The sequence below is a fragment of the Rhizomucor pusillus genome (assembly GCF_041956525.1).
Source record: "Rhizomucor pusillus strain CBS 183.67 unplaced genomic scaffold VTP01scaffold_18, whole genome shotgun sequence".
In the NCBI taxonomy this organism is placed as follows: Eukaryota; Fungi; Mucoromycota; class Mucoromycetes; order Mucorales; family Lichtheimiaceae; genus Rhizomucor; species Rhizomucor pusillus.
Genome location: NW_027192160.1, coordinates 280757 through 297511, shown reverse-complemented (window position 1 = coordinate 297511; position 16755 = coordinate 280757). Strand labels below are relative to the sequence as shown.

Below are 16755 nucleotides of genomic sequence, written 5' to 3'. Positions count from 1 at the left end.
AAATCATTTTGTTTTCATTTCGATAAGGATTAACAGCAAAAAGAAGGAAAAGAAACACAAAAAAATGAAACGTTGTAGGTGAGATAATGCTGTTTACGAAGCCATGTAGGAACTAACATCGACGTCTTCAGGCAACGGCGTAATGTTGATTTCGAATCGACTTTGTACATCATTCAAAGTCTCCGTATCCTTTTCGCTTGATACAAAGGTGATACCCAGACCTTTGGTACCGAAACGACCAGCACGACCAACGCGGTGCAAGTATGTATCAGCGCTATCGGGCATATCGTAGTTGATGACAATGTTCACACGTTCGATATCGATACCACGGCCGAAAATGTCGGTTGCAACCATGATACGCTTTTCAAAGTCCTTGAATGACTTGTAGCGCTTGATGCGCTCCTCCTGGCTCATTTGCGAGTGGATGCAAATACTGGGGAAGTTGCAGTTGATCAAGATGCGGTTCAGTTCATTCGCGCGAGGAACTGATTTGACGAAAATGCAGACTTGATTGAATTCCAAGCTATCGAGCAGTTCGTTCAACTTTCGGTTCTTTTCACGTTCATCGAGCTGAACATAGAACTGCTGTAAACCGTGCAAAGTCAACTTGGCTTCATCGTCGACGTAAATTTCGAGAGGATTTTGCATGAATTTCTTGCAAATGGGTCGCATCTCCTTTGCCAGAGTTGCTGAAAACATCATCACTTGCTTGTGATGTGGCGTGGAACGGAAAATATCTTGTACGTCTCGTCGCATGTCTACGTTGTGATCGTTAGGACAGGATCGACTGGAAGTGGTCGTGTCATGAAATTACCAAGTTGTTCCAACATTTTATCACATTCGTCGAGTACGAAATGCTTGACGTGGTTTAGCTTCAAATGTCGGTCTCGAACTAGACCCCATACACGTCCGGGCGTTCCGACAAGGATGTGAGGACATTTCTCCTTGTTTCGCAGGATATCGATATCCTTGTTCACGGATACACCACCATAGAATACTTCTGTGCGGATGTTGGGAAGGTACTTGCTGAAACGGGCGTATTCGTTACGAATTTGGAAAGCCAATTCTCGAGTGTGGCATAGAACGACAACAGAGACTTCACCGTCGACAGGCTCAATCTGTTGCAAAGTTGCCAAGACAAAGACAGCAGTCTTACCCATACCAGACTTGGCCTGGCAGATAACATCCATACCAAGGATGGATTGAGGAATACATTCTTGTTGCACTACACAAACAAACAGAAAATCAGTGTAAATGAGAATGACTGCATTCCTATTTTACTCCTTACCTTCAGATGGATGTTCGAAACCACAATCGATGATGCTTCGCAGTAATTCGGGTCTAAGTAGGAAATCGCGGAAACCTGTTGAGCTCACACCGACGTAAGAGCCCTTCTTGTCTTTCTTGTCATCGCCTTCGGTATCAGCGGCACCGTTCGTTTCTGTTTCCTTTGCAGCAGTGGTGGCAGTGCTATCTTGTTGGATTTGCTCATCCTCCTCCTCGTAGTCAATGAGATCGTCAGCGTGGTCAGCAGAAGACATTTTGGGAAAGCTGGCGCGAGACAGGGTAGATTTTAGTAAATGATCAAAAGTTGAGAGGTGCAAGTGTCAAGGAAAAAATACAAGTTGGCGCGCTCCCCGCCGCTTAGGCCGGCATCATCATTCGAGGCTGACACGTTGTCCGTCATTTCTGATTAAGACGTTGAATTTTCAACCGTCAAGCCATCTCGTTATCCCGAAACGTGGCAGGAAGATATAATCAATACATATACTTCTTCAACAAGTGACCGAAAGGGAGCGAGTTCGTCGTGAGTACAGTACTGCGCCACCGACAATCAACGTGTCGCGCGAGACATGATTATTCACATCTTCATCAAGCGGTACGATGATCGAGCGTGACAATTCAAAAGATTTGAAATTTTCCCAGGAAAGCGGGCTCCAGAGTGATTGATTGCCCAAAGATTGATGATGCACGGTCCAGATTTAGAGGGACGCGGAGGGGGGGATAACGCGAGGTATTTCTCCAGACTTGCGGCCAGAAAGGACATTTACCTTGGTGATTACGTCGGGAGTGTCAAGATGTGGGTAAGGAAATGTAGGGCAGGCGCGTGATCAGAAAAGAGGAAAAGACGTTTGTTGAAAATGGGAAACCTCTTCAAGTACGCAATCGATTCCGAATGACGTATCCATTCGGAGTACAAAAGCTCACGCTCGGCAGATCTGACATTCAGAGATCACCAACGATCCGAAGTCTACCACATCATGCAGTTTCCCAAGTGCATGCACCATTTCGGTAGATGTGAATTGAGTACACAAACGACCCATCGAAGAATCGAGCTATATGCTACAAATTACTGTAAATATCGAAATGACCAAAAAAACCAGAAAAAATGTAGAGAGCAATAAAAAGTTGTGATTAAGCAGCATATATCCTATTGACCATTGTAACCACGGGAAATGCATACAATGAACACAGCAAGTACAGAGTAAGGGGAAGCTAGGGACCTATCAATTCATGCAAGGCTTCTCGCCGGATACCGACTTTTTTGGTTCAGGTTCTTGATATATTGCTCGTTGCCTCGTCCAAGAGAAGTAGTCAAGCAGCGACTCATCTGCATCACAGTCGCTTTCGATATCCTTGCTGCGGCAGCACTCTGCAAATTGCCTGCTATGTTCTGCATAACCGTCATCCTCGTCAGATAGTATGGCACATCTGGGAGGATAGAACCTAGGTAGGATTCCAACGGGTGGCTGGCAGCATTCACCGGTCGCCTGAAATTCTTGTGGATCTCCATTTTGCAAGTCCCCACAGGTACACAGCTTGGCATCAACGTGGCTCGAAGTGAGCAAAAGAAGAGTGGCCGTAACAGCAAATGTAGTCTTGAGCAACATCGAGGAAAGAGAGAGCAACTCGTGTTTGAGCTGTTGCTACCACCTGCTTCCCCATTTTATAAAGTTGTACAAGATCTATTGTTCTAGTCTGAAGACGTTTCAGCGTCGCAAACATTACACAGCATAAGGTTCTGCAGATCGTAACCTTGCGCGAGTCAGCGTACTCTTCCGATCTGTGTCAGGGTGTAGTTTCATATCGTATCTCTGACCTTTTCCAGTTCTATTCTGTTACTTACTATATCCAATGAAAATTGATAAACTGACGCGTGTGAACATCGCGCTTTTACCAGTATCTCGGACGGGAATCCAAGTTTAGAATGTACTTTCCCCCTCCCACATAGTTCCACGACAGCAGAAAGCTCTCTAGTCTTGTATCTGAAGATCGCACGATTTCCGTGAATGGTCAAAACCCAGCACACTCTCTGCATAATTTTCTAACTAGATGGATATCAATACGACCGCGTTGCGACGAGGAAGAATTGATCTGCTTCTAGTGCTGCCCACTCCAAAGCTGCAGCAGGGTTATTAGTGAATGGATAAATAGGGAAATTACCCCCTATATTCTCATATAGAACACTGTGCGGGAACAGTACCATCGGTCTATCAGTTTCTATTCAAATGTCTGGAAACAGGCAAAATTCAACTACGTCAATGGACGGTGGGCCGTGGATACAGAAGCAACCTAAAGAACCGAGCTTATAGTCGACAGCCATGCATGCAAAATACTGGTTCACAGTAGTCCCAATTCGGAGCAGCAAAAAACATCTGACCACAGAAAAACAAAGTATATACCTGTCTACCGATATATGCAAGATCAACGAAACGACAGGAATTCGGTGACGGGTAGAATGTCTAAAAGCATATAGTGTGAGAACAACGGAGTTCATGCGACTAGCTTTATTAGCATCGTCTTCTACGCTGCAGGAGCGGGAACCAGTCACTGTGTCGGGTGCGGTCAAGTGCTGGTGAAAAAGAAAAAAAAATAATTGAGTCCAAAAGGACCGCATTCTGGGAGGGTAGCACCAATTTGCGCCAGGGGTCATTACAATCATAAGCAAAGGAGAACAACAGAGGAGATCTATTGATATCAGAGACATGATGGAAGGAAACCTCGACTTAATAAGCCAAAGAGAACAAACGGCAGACATTCATAGATGCCAGAAACAATGTTAAAAGCTAGGCTCGGCCTGCTATGCAAAGGAGGCAATGGAGAGATCTTCATACACACCAGAGCGCGCGATCAGCTCAAAGTTCAGCTTGGTCAGGCATAGAGATATTCATAGGCATGCTTTATCCTACTGTCAAGCAGTCAGTTTGTATATTAAAATGCGCAGTATTCCAGCTTACCTTCTTGGTTATCTTCATTGATTTCTCTGAGAGAAAGAGAAAGAGAGAACAAAGGAGCAGCACTTGCCATGGCAATAAAAATTTGCGCGTTTGTCGCCACGATGCTGTTATCAGAAACGATGGCCGTACTGCTATATGCAGACATTCCGAAATGTTTTCATATAAAACTGTTTCACAGTACGGAATCTTTTGACAATCAATTTCAATCATGTATATTCCGTATTTAATTGACGTGGGCCCACGAGTCGACCGCTTAATCAGGTACACAAAGGTATATCTTCGAGATCAATGGAAACCGAATTCAGATGGAATACCTTCTTTCTTTGTCTCACTCCTAAGAATCTTTCCGAGGAACTGCCAGAAAGCATGTGTCAGATGGATCTGCGCAGCAAGGAAAACGAAATATGGGGGTTTGGGCAAAAGTTCTAAGCATTGTGCGAGGGCTTCACACCACAAGGTTAGTGATGCAGTGATATACCGGCTCCATTCATTGCCCTAAATTCATATCATTATCCCGAACCGCGTCTTAGTGCAATGAAAGGACCGATTCTGGAAGTACAGTATTGATCCGTCAATCCATATCGTAGAATTCAATGTAGTATCTAAAACAGCTGTTGGATGCTCCTTGCGTCATGCAAAGACACCAATGATCATGGAATACAGATGCCTGGTTCATAAGAGTACATTTTTCTCTCTAACTGCAGACCGTGGTGGAGCCCTCCTTGCGTCAGGTGCCGAATATCCAAAAACTGTCTAGTCCTTTTAATCCTCATATTGGTGTCTGTTCTGCCTGCCAAACTCCAAAAGGAGACATTAATTTTGTAGCCCATTTTGTTATACATTCTTCCATCCAAAACATGCAAAAAATGTGTAAGTTAATTAAGTATAGTCCACCACGAATAGAATAGCAAAGTATCAACTACTAATGCGCTACAGCCGCCAGAAAAATCGTGTCTACACAGCGAACTTTTTGAAAATAGAGGGCCAAAGAGTGAGTTTCATGCGAAACTGGGCTTCGGCTCAGCTGAGTTTAAATGTTTTTAGAGATGATTTTGTGTGGCTGTCAAGGACAATGCCGGCTGTGCATGCTGATCGCGATCAGACGACAGCAAAGTTTACGTTTAGTTCAGTTTCTTGTTGTTTCGAGCAAGGCAGACTTTTCAATCATAAAGCAGCAGTACCACATGAGTAGCGACGCCAACGCTAAAGTCGATACCTCGCTTTACACGCCTGTCACCGAGGGCAAGGCAACAATCTTGTTCCCGAAAGGCAATGAGGTGTTTTACAATCCAGTTCAAGAATTCAACCGCGACATGTCCATTGCCGCCATTAGAACGTGGAGCGAGATATACTTGGCCGAGAAGAGAGAACGCTTGGAAAAGAAGCTTGCCAAAGCAAAAGGTAAAAAAAATAGACATATGTAATCATGGTCGTTATTTGTAGAAATGTTAACATTTTCGTAAAAGATGAAAAGGCAAAGGAAGAAGCCGAGAAGGTATTAAATATCCACCTAAAAAGGACATATAGGCAGTGTACTGAATCTTTGCATGTCACAGCATCTGAAGAATTACATTGACACGGAAGGATTTACCATCTTGGAAGCTCTCGCAGCGAGTGGACTACGATCGATCCGATACGCAAAAGAAATTCCAAAGTTGAAGCAAGTAATCGCTAACGACTTGGAAGAGGAGGCAGTTGAATCGATTCGACGAAACATTCAACACAACGGTTTAAACGATGAACTGGTGCGACCCAACCAGGGCGATGCCATGCAAGTTCTATACAGTGCTATCGGCAGCGCCAAGAAATACGACGTAATTGACTTGGATCCTTACGGTTCGGCCGTGCCTTTCATTGACGGTGCAGTGCAGGCGGTCGCAGAAGGAGGTAAATGCTTGGTCTGCCGCATATACTGTTGGAAGGAGAAGGATTGCTCATAATTGCTAGGTCTCTTGTGTGTAACATGCACCGATTTGGCCATTCTAACTGGCTCTATGCACCCGGAAACCTGGCAAGTGCTATACTTGTAAATCGTTAAAAACATTGTATCTAACTTCTTATGATTTACATAGCTTTGGCAAGTACGGTGGTATGCCGCTGAAAAGTACATTCCCCCATGAAATGGCACTTCGCATCGTTCTGCAAACCTTGCAAACATCCGCAGGACGCTACCGTCGCCACATCGTGCCATTAATGTCATGCAGTATCGATTTCTATCTTCGTGTATTTGTACGGGTTTACACCTCCCCCGCCGAAGTCAAGAAGGCAGCCAGGTTAGAACCAACGTCGGACTGCAGTTGCCAATGGGGAGTACTCACTATCTGCAATGTAGCAAGATAAGCATGATGTATGAATGTACAGGTTGCCATGCTTACGACGTGCAACCTATCGGCAAGATTTCTACAAAAGACAACGGGGCTGAACGACACTCCCCAGCTACCGGCCCTCCCGTGGACCAGTTTTGCCGCAACTGCGGACAGATCCATCATGTATGTTGTTTTGTGTGTGGAAAGAACTGCTTTCCGATATGAAGAAAAAAAAAACTAACGGAGTATCATATATCCAGATCGGTGGTCCTGCGTGGGGTGCACCGTTGCATGACAAGACATTTGTCAAGAAAATGTTAGAGCACGTCAAGGCCAACGAATCCAACTATGGAACTTTCCAGCGTATGAAGGGTATGCTTACTGTCATTAGTGAAGAATTGGATGCTCCTTTGTATTGGACGTTGCAGAGATTATGCGGCACGCTCCATTGCAACAGTATACCCATGGTGGACCTATTGTAAGTGATTTTCTGGCCAAGCACCAATGTAATAATTTGTACTAATAATGGCAAAATTTGCTGATGCACATAGCTCTGGTATTCTAAACGCTGGATACAAGGTGTCGACATCACATTGTGGACCTCAAACTGTAAAAACAGATGCTCCATCGCACATAGTTTGGGATGTCATGCGTGCCTGGGTACAAGCATCCAAATATTAAATTCATGAGCACAACAGCTGTGCTAACTATAATCTTGTAGGTCAAGAAGAACCCGATCAACGAGAAGAAGCTAGGAGAGACTTCTCCGGCTAAAGTTATTCTCAGCAAGGAACCCAGGTAGCTGTCAAATCGTGTTTGTATCTCGAGATTCATGACTTCTTACAATTGTTATCATCAAACAGCATTGAAGTAGACTTTTCCAGACATCCAGAAGCATATCCAGAGTCGAGATCTATTCAGTTGGTGCGATACCAAGTGAACCCTACACCCAACTGGGGACCCAAAGCACGAGCCGGCAAGAAGAGAAAGCAGAGCGAGGAATAATAGAATGGAGTTTTTGACAACAATTACCATGGCCACTTTGCTACACCCAACAACATCACTAATAACAGCAACAACAACCTCCATTAAGAATAGTCGATTTTCTTGCATGTTTCAATAGAAATTAGTCGCATGTTTAATGTTTTAGAATGCTATTCAAAGGGTTAACCAAAATGTACTAGTCAGCTTTTTTCGTTGTTCATAGTATTTTCTTGGTATTCCTTTTCCAACGAGCAATAGCTGTTTCGCTCCTGCAGATCTTACGAAGTCCACATGTGTATGTAGAATGAAAACATATATTCTGACGCCTCCGGTGGAGGTGTCTCCAGATCCAGCAGTGGTCATTCCAGCGAGTTATCGATATAAAAGGCAAGATTTTGAGGAAAATGCCTAGTGTGGCATGATTGGTTTTCATGACTGACCATTTATTCCAACACTGGATGTATCCATGATGGAATTTGGACGACGGATTAATCCCCTTATGCTAATCCTCCAATTCGGCTGAGTAAGACCCAGGAGTGTGAGAGACGAGGATCCAGATTCAGGCTACAGGAGAAACACAGGGCAGCGACATTTATGTGCAGGTCGTATGGGAGCACTAAGCGATATCACACATGAGGCATAAAGTGAAGTTGAGGATTAACAAATTGATACGGTGTGTATAGACTTAAGGCAACAAAGCGAGGAGACTCAATGAAGACTAACTATTGTTGTATTGTGACGACAGTAAAGAAAACTAATACAATGGGCTGCCTGGTGCGCTTTGCGGGCCTTCCTGGTTAGCAAATCGCGACTGCTTCCCCTCAGATAGCCGTACGATAAGCGGATTGACGTGTTCGCGTAGCGATGCAAATTCAGGTCTCCTTTGAAAACAGCTTTTGCATACAGCTTCTTCGTGGCTGGCCTTGAGGGCTGCTAATATTTCAATGGAATCCTGAAAAGAAACCTAATCCACGTCGTTAATATGTTGAGATGTTGCCGTCGGGAACCGACATTGTCCAATGGCGGACCGCTGTTCCTGTTAAATGATTGGAAACGACGTCCTCTTGTCCCAAAAGCACGTCGAGTTCTGCCACATAGGGTTTGCGATGCATTCGACTCTTTCGGTATAGCTGATATCTTGGGAGACAACATAATACGCTCTTTATCATGTTATCAAATTCGATTTAGCGACATTTAAAAGGAAATCAAAACGTTTCACAAAAGTCGCTTACCTGCTCGAAACAATCAACCAACGAATCCAAATGAATCTTTTCAGCATCGACGATAATATGACATTGCTGCAGGACGTTGACCACTTCGGGAGCATTCGGGTCAAGCGGTAGGCACTTGCCTTCAACAGTTTCGATAATGCTTTCTTCTGCTGCGCAGAGATCGAACAATGTTGGCTCGTCTGGCTAAACAAGCTGAAATTGCTGGGTCTGCGAGTTTCAACGTCTCCAAGTTTAGCTTTCTTCCGTCTGGGATTGTCATCCTCGTCAGTTGACGCAATTAAAAGAGCTTCTGTATTGTCAGGAGGGGGACTATCGCTGGCTTGGTAAAGCTTGCTTTCAAGCTTTTTGCTCCGGCGAACACGAGCCGGTCTATTGTAGCTAGGAAGCAATCCACCGAAATTGTAAAATTGCCAAATATCATCCCCATCGTTTTTTGCTATTTGCAACAACTGAGGGAGGATAGGTGACGATGGTTGTCTAGTGGTGATGAGTCTGTATAGAACACTATGGAATGCTTCGACTGCGTTGGTCGTTCTGGACGGGAAAAGACGAAGAGATGCCTTCATGCTTGAGCCACTACTGAAAATCAAACTCCTGATCTTCGGCCACAGCCACCATCTTAACCAGCGTCGAGAACCAGGAAAGTCGCTTACAAGCTCCATAACTTTGCTATCGAATTCGTTATCTGAAAGTGTCGTTCGGGTGCGTTTTGTTGTTGAAAGGAATCAGTCTAGTTTCTGAGGTGCTACTATGTTATGATTGCTGCTAGCGCGTTGTACAGATTGCATCCAATGCATAGAGCAGCCTTTCAGATACTGGAGCCCGTCAACCTGCCCACCCGTGTTTACTCGAACCGCAGATAGAAATCCATTGATTTGCGCAGATGAGAAGTTCATCATGAAACCAAGAATTCTATCATTAAGGAAGTCGAAGCCGAAAGCCGTGAACAATGCCACAAAGGATGTTTCAAAGTATTTCTTCGGCAATCCGTTCATTATACCGTGGAGGATTACACAGTGTTTGCGCTCACTTCCGTGAAGTATTGAACCGAAGAGCAAAGATAGTATCCGCTTTGAATTGCTGTGTCCTCTGCGCAAGGCCCAACCAATGTCGAGATCGAAGTCCGCATCAGCGTTCTTAGAGTGATCAAACTTTGCTTTGGCAACTTCTTCGTAGTCGCTCTTAGGAAATTTCGCTTTGAAATAAGTAACTGACTGGTTGATTGTCAAGATAGGCAGCATCCAGGTATGTTTACCTGGTTTGATTAACCTCGATGGCAAGGAGAATGAGAATCGGTGGGAATCGCGGCATCGCTACCGGTAGGTTGATAGTTTTGCCCATGGTAACAAAACATCTACCGTCACTTGGGGCTCCAGACGATGATGTATACCTCCCAACCAGACAGTGGTGGATGGGGGACTCTCTTTGCCACTGTTACTTCCATCCCATGTATGTTCACCTTGTTTGATTAACCTCGATGGCAAGAAGAATGAGAATCGGAGGGAATTGAAGAGAACTTTGAATAGAGGCTGAAGAGGGCAGGGCAGGATCAGTAGCAATATTAATATTTGTGACTGTTCTCGCAGAGGGGCAGGATGGGAAAACAGCAGCACACCTCTTAGATGCAGCCTATACCGCACTTCCAGCCGATAAGCGCCGAAACGTCGCTCTCCACTGCCATCGAAACCGATGCCTCCGCGCCTCGACTTTCTTCAAAGCAGACTACCAATAATGCAAACTATAGCCCGCAGTTTCCTGTCGTATGGGTGGTTAACCCACACCGACCTGCTTATGCTACCGCAGTAGCAGTGACTCTGAAGTTTTTCTTGCCACTTCATCAAACAATATGGACTGTACTTCACTAACTATCTTCTAGCTTAGAATTCCTTTGTCTCCAATTGCTGTTCCCCCCTCTCTGTTCTTTTCTCTTTTGCACCATTTCCCTTTGCCACTACCTTTTTCTTATTGCCATAATAAGGTTTTTCAGTTCCCCGCATTCGGATCGGGCGAGAGCTATAAGCTGAGATCAGCGTGTGCTCACTTTTCGCCATTAACAATTCATCCTGTCAAACGGGACCAACGAGATTTTCTGATGCCTGCTGCCAAGCGCCGTTAAACCTGTCATTGCTACACTTCTCGATCTTCTCGATCAAATTCACCGACGACCTCGACCTCTTCTGCAAATATCCGATCCATGTTCATCAACCCTTTACATTATCTTTACCAACTGTCCGAATACCCGCCTTCCTAACTGAAAACCGTTTCTCAACTAATGTAAACATCATTAAATCAACAGAACCCTATGTTGCTACTTTGTGCTTCAATAGTTGTCATAGAATGCGCGTACACCAGGACTACTAATGTTCGAGACCTGATGCGTATGAGCTGGGCAGCAATACCGTGTTAGTGGCTCTTTGTCAAAGCCCATAAAGATCCCACCACTTGTCCAAGGTTCTGTCACTACTGACCAGCCAGAATTTGCACCGAGCTCATTGTTGGCTCTTCATCGGCGGTCCTAAAATTACAGATGTCGCGCATAACCAGAAAGTCTTGTCCCACCAAGCTTGGCACACTAAGGACCATTTCACACACTCAAAGTACCACAACACCCACGTCTCAAAATGGAAAACCAGCTTTTCTATGAAGATGGGCAAGGCAATATCTTTGATGAACACGGCAGACTTGAACCCCATGGACTACATCGTTGACGAAGAGACATATGCTCTTAAACAGTGAGCTCGCACACACAGCATCTGTGCAATATGCCTCATGAGCCCGTTGCTATGCAGACTGATGATCCAAAGGCTGCAGACGTTCGAATGAGAGAAGCCACTATCAAGCGAGCATACACACTTTACTCAGACCAGGGCAAAGTGCAACTCATGTTTGAGAAGGTTCTAAGCTCATCAGCCGCCGCGAAGCAGTGGGGAATCCATGTTCGTACGGCGCAATGATGGGCCATGCAGTATGAAAAGGACCCTGACAGTATCTAAGAAGCGTAATAAGAAGGACGGACACCCGCGTATTCTCACTGAGGAGGATAAAAAGTCATCTTAGAGTACGTTGATGAGAATCGCTCAACTATCCTTAAACAACTGACGGAGCGGCTGCTTCAGAAGTTTGAGAAACTTGAGTCTCGAAGAGCATTTTCATGACTTCGTGAGGGTGCGGTGCAACTTGACACTGAAAAAAGCCCGGTGCCAAACTGTGGATACAAACAGCGAGGCGAAGGCTCAAGAGCGCCTTGACTGGGTGCGCAAATGAGACAAGACTGATATGGTCGTTAGGAAAACCTGTATCTTCCTTGATGAGCCCTGACTTCCATACTAACACGAAGCGCAGCATGGCCTGGTCGCGAAAAGGCTCGCCTGAAGTGGTCACAGTGCCGTAAACACGAGCACGGACGCCCACAATCTTGGGTGCAGTAGTCTCTGCATCAGGTCCGACCAAGTGCATCCTGAGACTTCCGCAGCCGCCAGCCAAGAAAAGAAAACGAGGAGATTATACTGAACTTAACAAGCACAGAAACTGTGACAGGATATTACCTTAGCTTCCTGAAAGGTACAATGGACGAGATGGATTACTACCCACATATGAAAGACCCCTACGTGGTGATGGATAATGCCCCTATCCATAAGGCTAATGATATCTCTAAGTATGCTGAGTCTCGTGGATATCGGTATGCGTACTGTATCTTCCGTCGTATTCGCTTGAGCTCAATCCTATTGAGCAGTTCTGGTCGGTGGTCAAGAGTCCAAGTTAATAGCAATAGATTCTTGGAAAAGGATACCTGACAAGCAGAATCAACGAAGCATCAAATAGCTTAAGATTGAACGACTTTGAAGGTTTGTCTCTTATTCTCATAAGTACTTAGACAAGTTTCGTAACAGAGAGCAACTCTGATATGCTTTTCAACACAATATTTACACGTTTCCAAGGGAAAAATGCAACATCAATTTTCAAGCCGGGGGGCGACATTACTTTCCGGAAAGAGTGTATATGAACATGTGCGTCGCTTATCATGTACTAGTCGGCACTTGATATATTCATATCTTTATCTGATGCTTTAACCTTTATGCTGTTATCCACTCAGTTGCTTGCAGCATTGGTTCAACACTATGCTTACACAGATAATTGGAGAGAGTGGAACTCTTAAGTTGGTTTGTTTGCAGAATATCAATAACTCCTGAGATCACTGTGATGCATGGATCAGGATTTATGCAGATGATAGTGGTAGTATCAAGATAGTAGAAAAAGAACGGCGATGACTCCTTCCCCCCTCCTTCTCCTTTTCTTCTCCAAAAGTTTCGTTAACGTCGGGAATGCTTGCTGTGCCCAAAGTGCTTAGCGCCTTTTTCCAGCAAAATACGAGCATCGAACAAAGGAGCAAAGTACCATCATCATCTTCACCGTCCTTATCGCCGTTGTCGTCTCCAGAAGATGCGTTACCCACATCGTCCTCCTCGTCTTCGTCGCCGCCGCCGCCATCTTACGAAAAAGTCATAGCAGAAGATCTATCGAAACTTAATACCAAGCAAGTACAGCAAGCAGTATCTCTGGCTCAGGTGGCCACAGATATGCAGCAGCATCAGTGGACGACGGCGTTGGAAGTGTATCTGCTGGCAGTTGAGAAAATGATCACAGCATTGCCATGTAAGGGTATCAATTCCAACTATACTCGATTTATACGCTGACTGCAAAACAATACATACGTTGTGACAATAACAACAGTGGAGACGGATGCGGATGTGAGAGAAGCATTGGTATCAAAGCTGGAACGCTGCAATGTTATCGACCGTCAGCAATGCGTGTACCGTGCGGGCGACGGGCCTGGCACCGCCGGAGTGATCGAGTCCATTATCGTGTTTGCAGCGATTGCATTGAAAAGAAGCCCTATACCAAAAATGCTGGCATGCTGTTTTGCATACGTGCTTGCAGGCTTGCAGTCTCTGGATGAGGCGCTGTGCATCCGGCAGCGAGCGTGGCGGATAACGACGCAAGGGTTCCAAAAGGTGGTTGAAATTGATCAGCAGTTTCGCATCCACCAAGTTATCTTGAATGCATTCTACGCCGTCCTTTTATCCCTTTACAAAGCTGGACTTGCTTACGCCGAAGCTTGACGTATGAAAAAGCTCGCTTAATCATTGCAGCAATGCAGCGCATTTAATCCACAAAAAGTAGTAAAAACAATTTGCACGCAATATTCTGTTTTTTTTTTTTAAATTGATGCTGTAGTTTTGTCTGCACTTCACAGAATATTTGCATATCCGAAGCCGTGTCTCAGGTACACTTACTCCCTTTTTCCCTTGTTTTCTTCCCGTTTGGTCTACATATATATACAGATATACGATGTCGCCGACTGTCGTTCCAACAGAGAAGGATGCAGACTGCGATTGGCAACAATGGCTCAAAGAAGTAGAGAATGCAGAGTCGCTCATGGACAAGTTGGAAGCACAAGCAGATTCGCTTGATGCCAAGGTGGAGGCACTGCTGGCCCAGGTTTCGACACCGTCGTCGCAAGCTGCTGCTGCTGCTGGGCAACAGCAACAACAAGAAGAAAAAGAAAAACCACAAGAACAACAAGACAAGACCAACTAAACCACCAGTGATGAATGGAAAAACAACTTTTACAATTCGTGTTTTATGGTAGTTTGGATATAATGGATAAGGCGAGAAAATAAGTATTTACATCATCCGGAAAAGAAAAAAAAAACTTTAGTTATGTACAATCACAGCTTCTCCTGCGTCTGTTGCTGCTGCTGCTGCTGTTGCTGCTTGCGTCGTGGTTGCTCCGGAAACACTTCTCGAACCAGAGCACCCAGATCGGCCGGTTTTGCGCAGTGAAGCGTTTTCTTTTGTATATCCTCCTTGATACGCTGCATCCAAGTATAAATAAAAACCCAGTTAGAGAATAGAGAGATAAGGTGTATACAAACGATAGTGTCTCTCTTTCTCTCTTTCTTACCGTCAAGACGCACTTGGCACCAGGGCGCTTTTCCTTTTCGGGTTCCAGCATCCAGGCGACCAAGTTGGCCATGCCTGGAGATGGAGTGGCGAACTGGAAGGACGGCGGATGGCCGTACAGAATCTCTTGGAAGATTTCGCGGCTGCCATTAAGGTAGTAGAGTGGAGGTACGCGATCCATCATTTCAATCATGGTGATCGCTAACGACCAGATATCGACGTTTTCCTTGTATGGTTGTTCCGAGACAACCTCGGGTGCCATCCACTGTTTTTAAAGTTGGGTGTTTCAGCCTCAGATGTGTACCAATCAACCAACCTTTATGCTTTACTTTACCTTGTTTGTCCCCAGACGCGCCTTATTTTCCCTGTCAAGAGGAGCAGCCAATCCAAAATCAGCTACAAAGCCGAAAAAGCGGCTGCGTTAGATTGGCAGAGAGAGAGATAGAAGGTAGCACAATGGAGTGCAAAGAGTAGTGTTACATCAACCATCACGCAACTCACCAAGTTTAACCTGTCCTGATCTACTCAGCAGAATGTTCTCGCACTTTACATCGCGGTGCATGTAGTTCTTTGCATGAAGATAGACAAGGCCCTCCAGGCACTAGGGGGTGTAAAACGTTTCAACAGGTTAGAAAGAGAGCAAGTGCTACACCCACTACTACTGGTAGTAGTTGTGTATTTACCTCGAGTGCTACGCGGACGGCATAACTTTCGGGTAATCCGACGCTGACGTTGTACAGTAGGCCAAACACTGAGCAGGTCATCAGCTCCATGGCCATCCAGAGGTAATCGCCCCACATGCAAGCTTCTGTCAACTCGACGAGGTTCGGGTGTGACATGCAGCCCATGATTCTCAATTCCCGGAGGATAAAGGTATGATGGAAGGTATCATGGTCCTCGATGTAACAGCGCTTAATGGCGACTTGGCCCCCGCGCTTTGCACTGGACCGCTTGGTTGCACTAATCACAGCCCCGTTCGCCCTACAGTTAATTTCAAGGTTTGTTCAGTGCAACCTGAAAGTAAAACACTACTTATTGCACATTGTTGTTACCCGCTCCCGATTCGCTCCATTCCGGCGTAGACAGTTCGTGGATCCATGTCTAGTACTTTAGACCGGGGTAAGACTTTGCGCATCTTTTGCTCGAAAACCGCATGCTGCTTGGGAGCCCGATTAAACGGCTGCAAGGGCACTATGCTCGGCGATCGTCCAACATGGATCCAGGGACGCTGTAAAGAACAGAGAAAATGGAATGTTACCATGTTTGTCCTTCAAGCGTAAACATCATATTTCTTTCTCGTGGAATTGCTTTTTACGTGAGTATCTTGCCTTGTGGACGGTAGGAGGACTGGGCGGCGGCGGCGGCTGCGGTGATTCTGGTTTCTTCTTGAACCTGTTCTCCTTCTCCGATTCTAGATAGCTCGTTTTTATAATATCAGGGATTTGGAACAACCCCGGAGGTCGCCACGGCGGCGTCTGCTAAGATATATTTATTTTTCTTGAGTTCTCTTCCTCACTAAACGTTTTTTCTTTCTCACACAAGGTTTCTTTTTCCAACGTACCTTGAGGGCCTCGAATTTGTAAGGTTGGCGCTGTTTATTTTTACTTGCGGTTGTTGAACGAGCGGCTGCAAAAGGCTGTTGGTGAAATGATGCGCGGGAGTTGGTCGTCGCGGTAGTAGTACCGTCGCTCGACGTGAGCGGGGGTGGCGGCGTTGCCTTGGAAGGCATCCAAGGGATTATACAATAAAGTGTAGGAAGAAAAGAAGAAGAAGAAGAAGAAGAAGAAAAAAAGAAGTAATTAAAAAAAAAAGAAGAAGAAAAAGAAGAAGAAAAAAAAAGGCGGGAGAGAGGGGAAAAGGGAAAGGTAGCTGTTTGCTGCTGCTTGGGATATTTTTTTTAAGTTTTTGAAGCACTCTCTTTGTGTTGCCACGGCACATGTTACAAGTCAGGCCAAAGCCCCTCCTCTACAATATACTCTTTATCTTTTTTATTTTTTTCTTTCTTTCTTCCCCAATATTGCCCCACTGTCG

General features: G+C 45.2%; 11 protein-coding genes across 11 annotated transcripts; 5 read left to right on the top strand and 6 right to left on the bottom strand.

Annotated features, from left to right (window-relative positions):
* Positions 1-93: 93 nt before the first annotated feature.
* Positions 94-1541, bottom strand: VTP01DRAFT_3776 (uncharacterized protein; the record flags this gene model as incomplete). Its single annotated transcript, XM_069382384.1, has 3 exons — positions 94-758; positions 815-1225; positions 1289-1541. 3 exons carry the CDS (start codon positions 1539-1541, stop codon positions 94-96), a joined length of 1329 nt encoding a protein of 442 aa, XP_069236102.1.
* A 966-nt stretch (positions 1542-2507) lies between these two features.
* VTP01DRAFT_3775 (uncharacterized protein) lies at positions 2508-2891 on the bottom strand (the record flags this gene model as incomplete). The annotated part of the gene is made up of 1 exon (XM_069382383.1): positions 2508-2891. One exon carries the CDS (start codon positions 2889-2891, stop codon positions 2508-2510), a length of 384 nt encoding a protein of 127 aa, XP_069236101.1.
* A 2531-nt stretch (positions 2892-5422) lies between these two features.
* Positions 5423-7549, top strand: VTP01DRAFT_3774 (uncharacterized protein; the record flags this gene model as incomplete). Its single annotated transcript, XM_069382382.1, has 10 exons — positions 5423-5639; positions 5705-5733; positions 5795-6125; positions 6186-6249; positions 6311-6511; positions 6571-6727; positions 6805-7022; positions 7096-7204; positions 7266-7342; positions 7408-7549. The coding sequence occupies 10 exons, from the start codon at positions 5423-5425 to the stop codon at positions 7547-7549; spliced, it is 1545 nt and encodes a 514-aa protein (XP_069236100.1).
* A 1018-nt stretch (positions 7550-8567) lies between these two features.
* On the bottom strand, positions 8568-9422 carry VTP01DRAFT_3773 (uncharacterized protein; the record flags this gene model as incomplete). The annotated part of the gene is made up of 2 exons (XM_069382381.1): positions 8568-8688; positions 8761-9422. The coding sequence occupies 2 exons, from the start codon at positions 9420-9422 to the stop codon at positions 8568-8570; spliced, it is 783 nt and encodes a 260-aa protein (XP_069236099.1).
* A 63-nt stretch (positions 9423-9485) lies between these two features.
* On the bottom strand, positions 9486-10101 carry VTP01DRAFT_3772 (uncharacterized protein; the record flags this gene model as incomplete). The annotated part of the gene is made up of 2 exons (XM_069382380.1): positions 9486-9939; positions 10016-10101. The coding sequence occupies 2 exons, from the start codon at positions 10099-10101 to the stop codon at positions 9486-9488; spliced, it is 540 nt and encodes a 179-aa protein (XP_069236098.1).
* A 281-nt stretch (positions 10102-10382) lies between these two features.
* On the top strand, positions 10383-11496 carry VTP01DRAFT_3771 (uncharacterized protein; the record flags this gene model as incomplete). The annotated part of the gene is made up of 2 exons (XM_069382379.1): positions 10383-10568; positions 11212-11496. The coding sequence occupies 2 exons, from the start codon at positions 10383-10385 to the stop codon at positions 11494-11496; spliced, it is 471 nt and encodes a 156-aa protein (XP_069236097.1).
* Positions 11497-11522: 26 nt separating this feature from the next.
* On the top strand, positions 11523-11817 carry VTP01DRAFT_3770 (uncharacterized protein; the record flags this gene model as incomplete). The annotated part of the gene is made up of 2 exons (XM_069382378.1): positions 11523-11696; positions 11755-11817. 2 exons carry the CDS (start codon positions 11523-11525, stop codon positions 11815-11817), a joined length of 237 nt encoding a protein of 78 aa, XP_069236096.1.
* Positions 11818-11847: 30 nt separating this feature from the next.
* Positions 11848-12216, bottom strand: VTP01DRAFT_3769 (uncharacterized protein; the record flags this gene model as incomplete). The annotated part of the gene is made up of 1 exon (XM_069382376.1): positions 11848-12216. One exon carries the CDS (start codon positions 12214-12216, stop codon positions 11848-11850), a length of 369 nt encoding a protein of 122 aa, XP_069236095.1.
* An 866-nt stretch (positions 12217-13082) lies between these two features.
* Positions 13083-13880, top strand: VTP01DRAFT_3768 (uncharacterized protein; the record flags this gene model as incomplete). Its single annotated transcript, XM_069382375.1, has 2 exons — positions 13083-13413; positions 13492-13880. 2 exons carry the CDS (start codon positions 13083-13085, stop codon positions 13878-13880), a joined length of 720 nt encoding a protein of 239 aa, XP_069236094.1.
* A 229-nt stretch (positions 13881-14109) lies between these two features.
* On the top strand, positions 14110-14358 carry VTP01DRAFT_3767 (uncharacterized protein; the record flags this gene model as incomplete). Its single annotated transcript, XM_069382374.1, has 1 exon — positions 14110-14358. One exon carries the CDS (start codon positions 14110-14112, stop codon positions 14356-14358), a length of 249 nt encoding a protein of 82 aa, XP_069236093.1.
* Positions 14359-14489: 131 nt separating this feature from the next.
* Positions 14490-16453, bottom strand: VTP01DRAFT_3766 (uncharacterized protein; the record flags this gene model as incomplete). Its single annotated transcript, XM_069382373.1, has 8 exons — positions 14490-14636; positions 14726-14989; positions 15059-15120; positions 15226-15325; positions 15408-15705; positions 15777-15952; positions 16053-16199; positions 16286-16453. The coding sequence occupies 8 exons, from the start codon at positions 16451-16453 to the stop codon at positions 14490-14492; spliced, it is 1362 nt and encodes a 453-aa protein (XP_069236092.1).
* Positions 16454-16755: the final 302 nt, after the last annotated feature.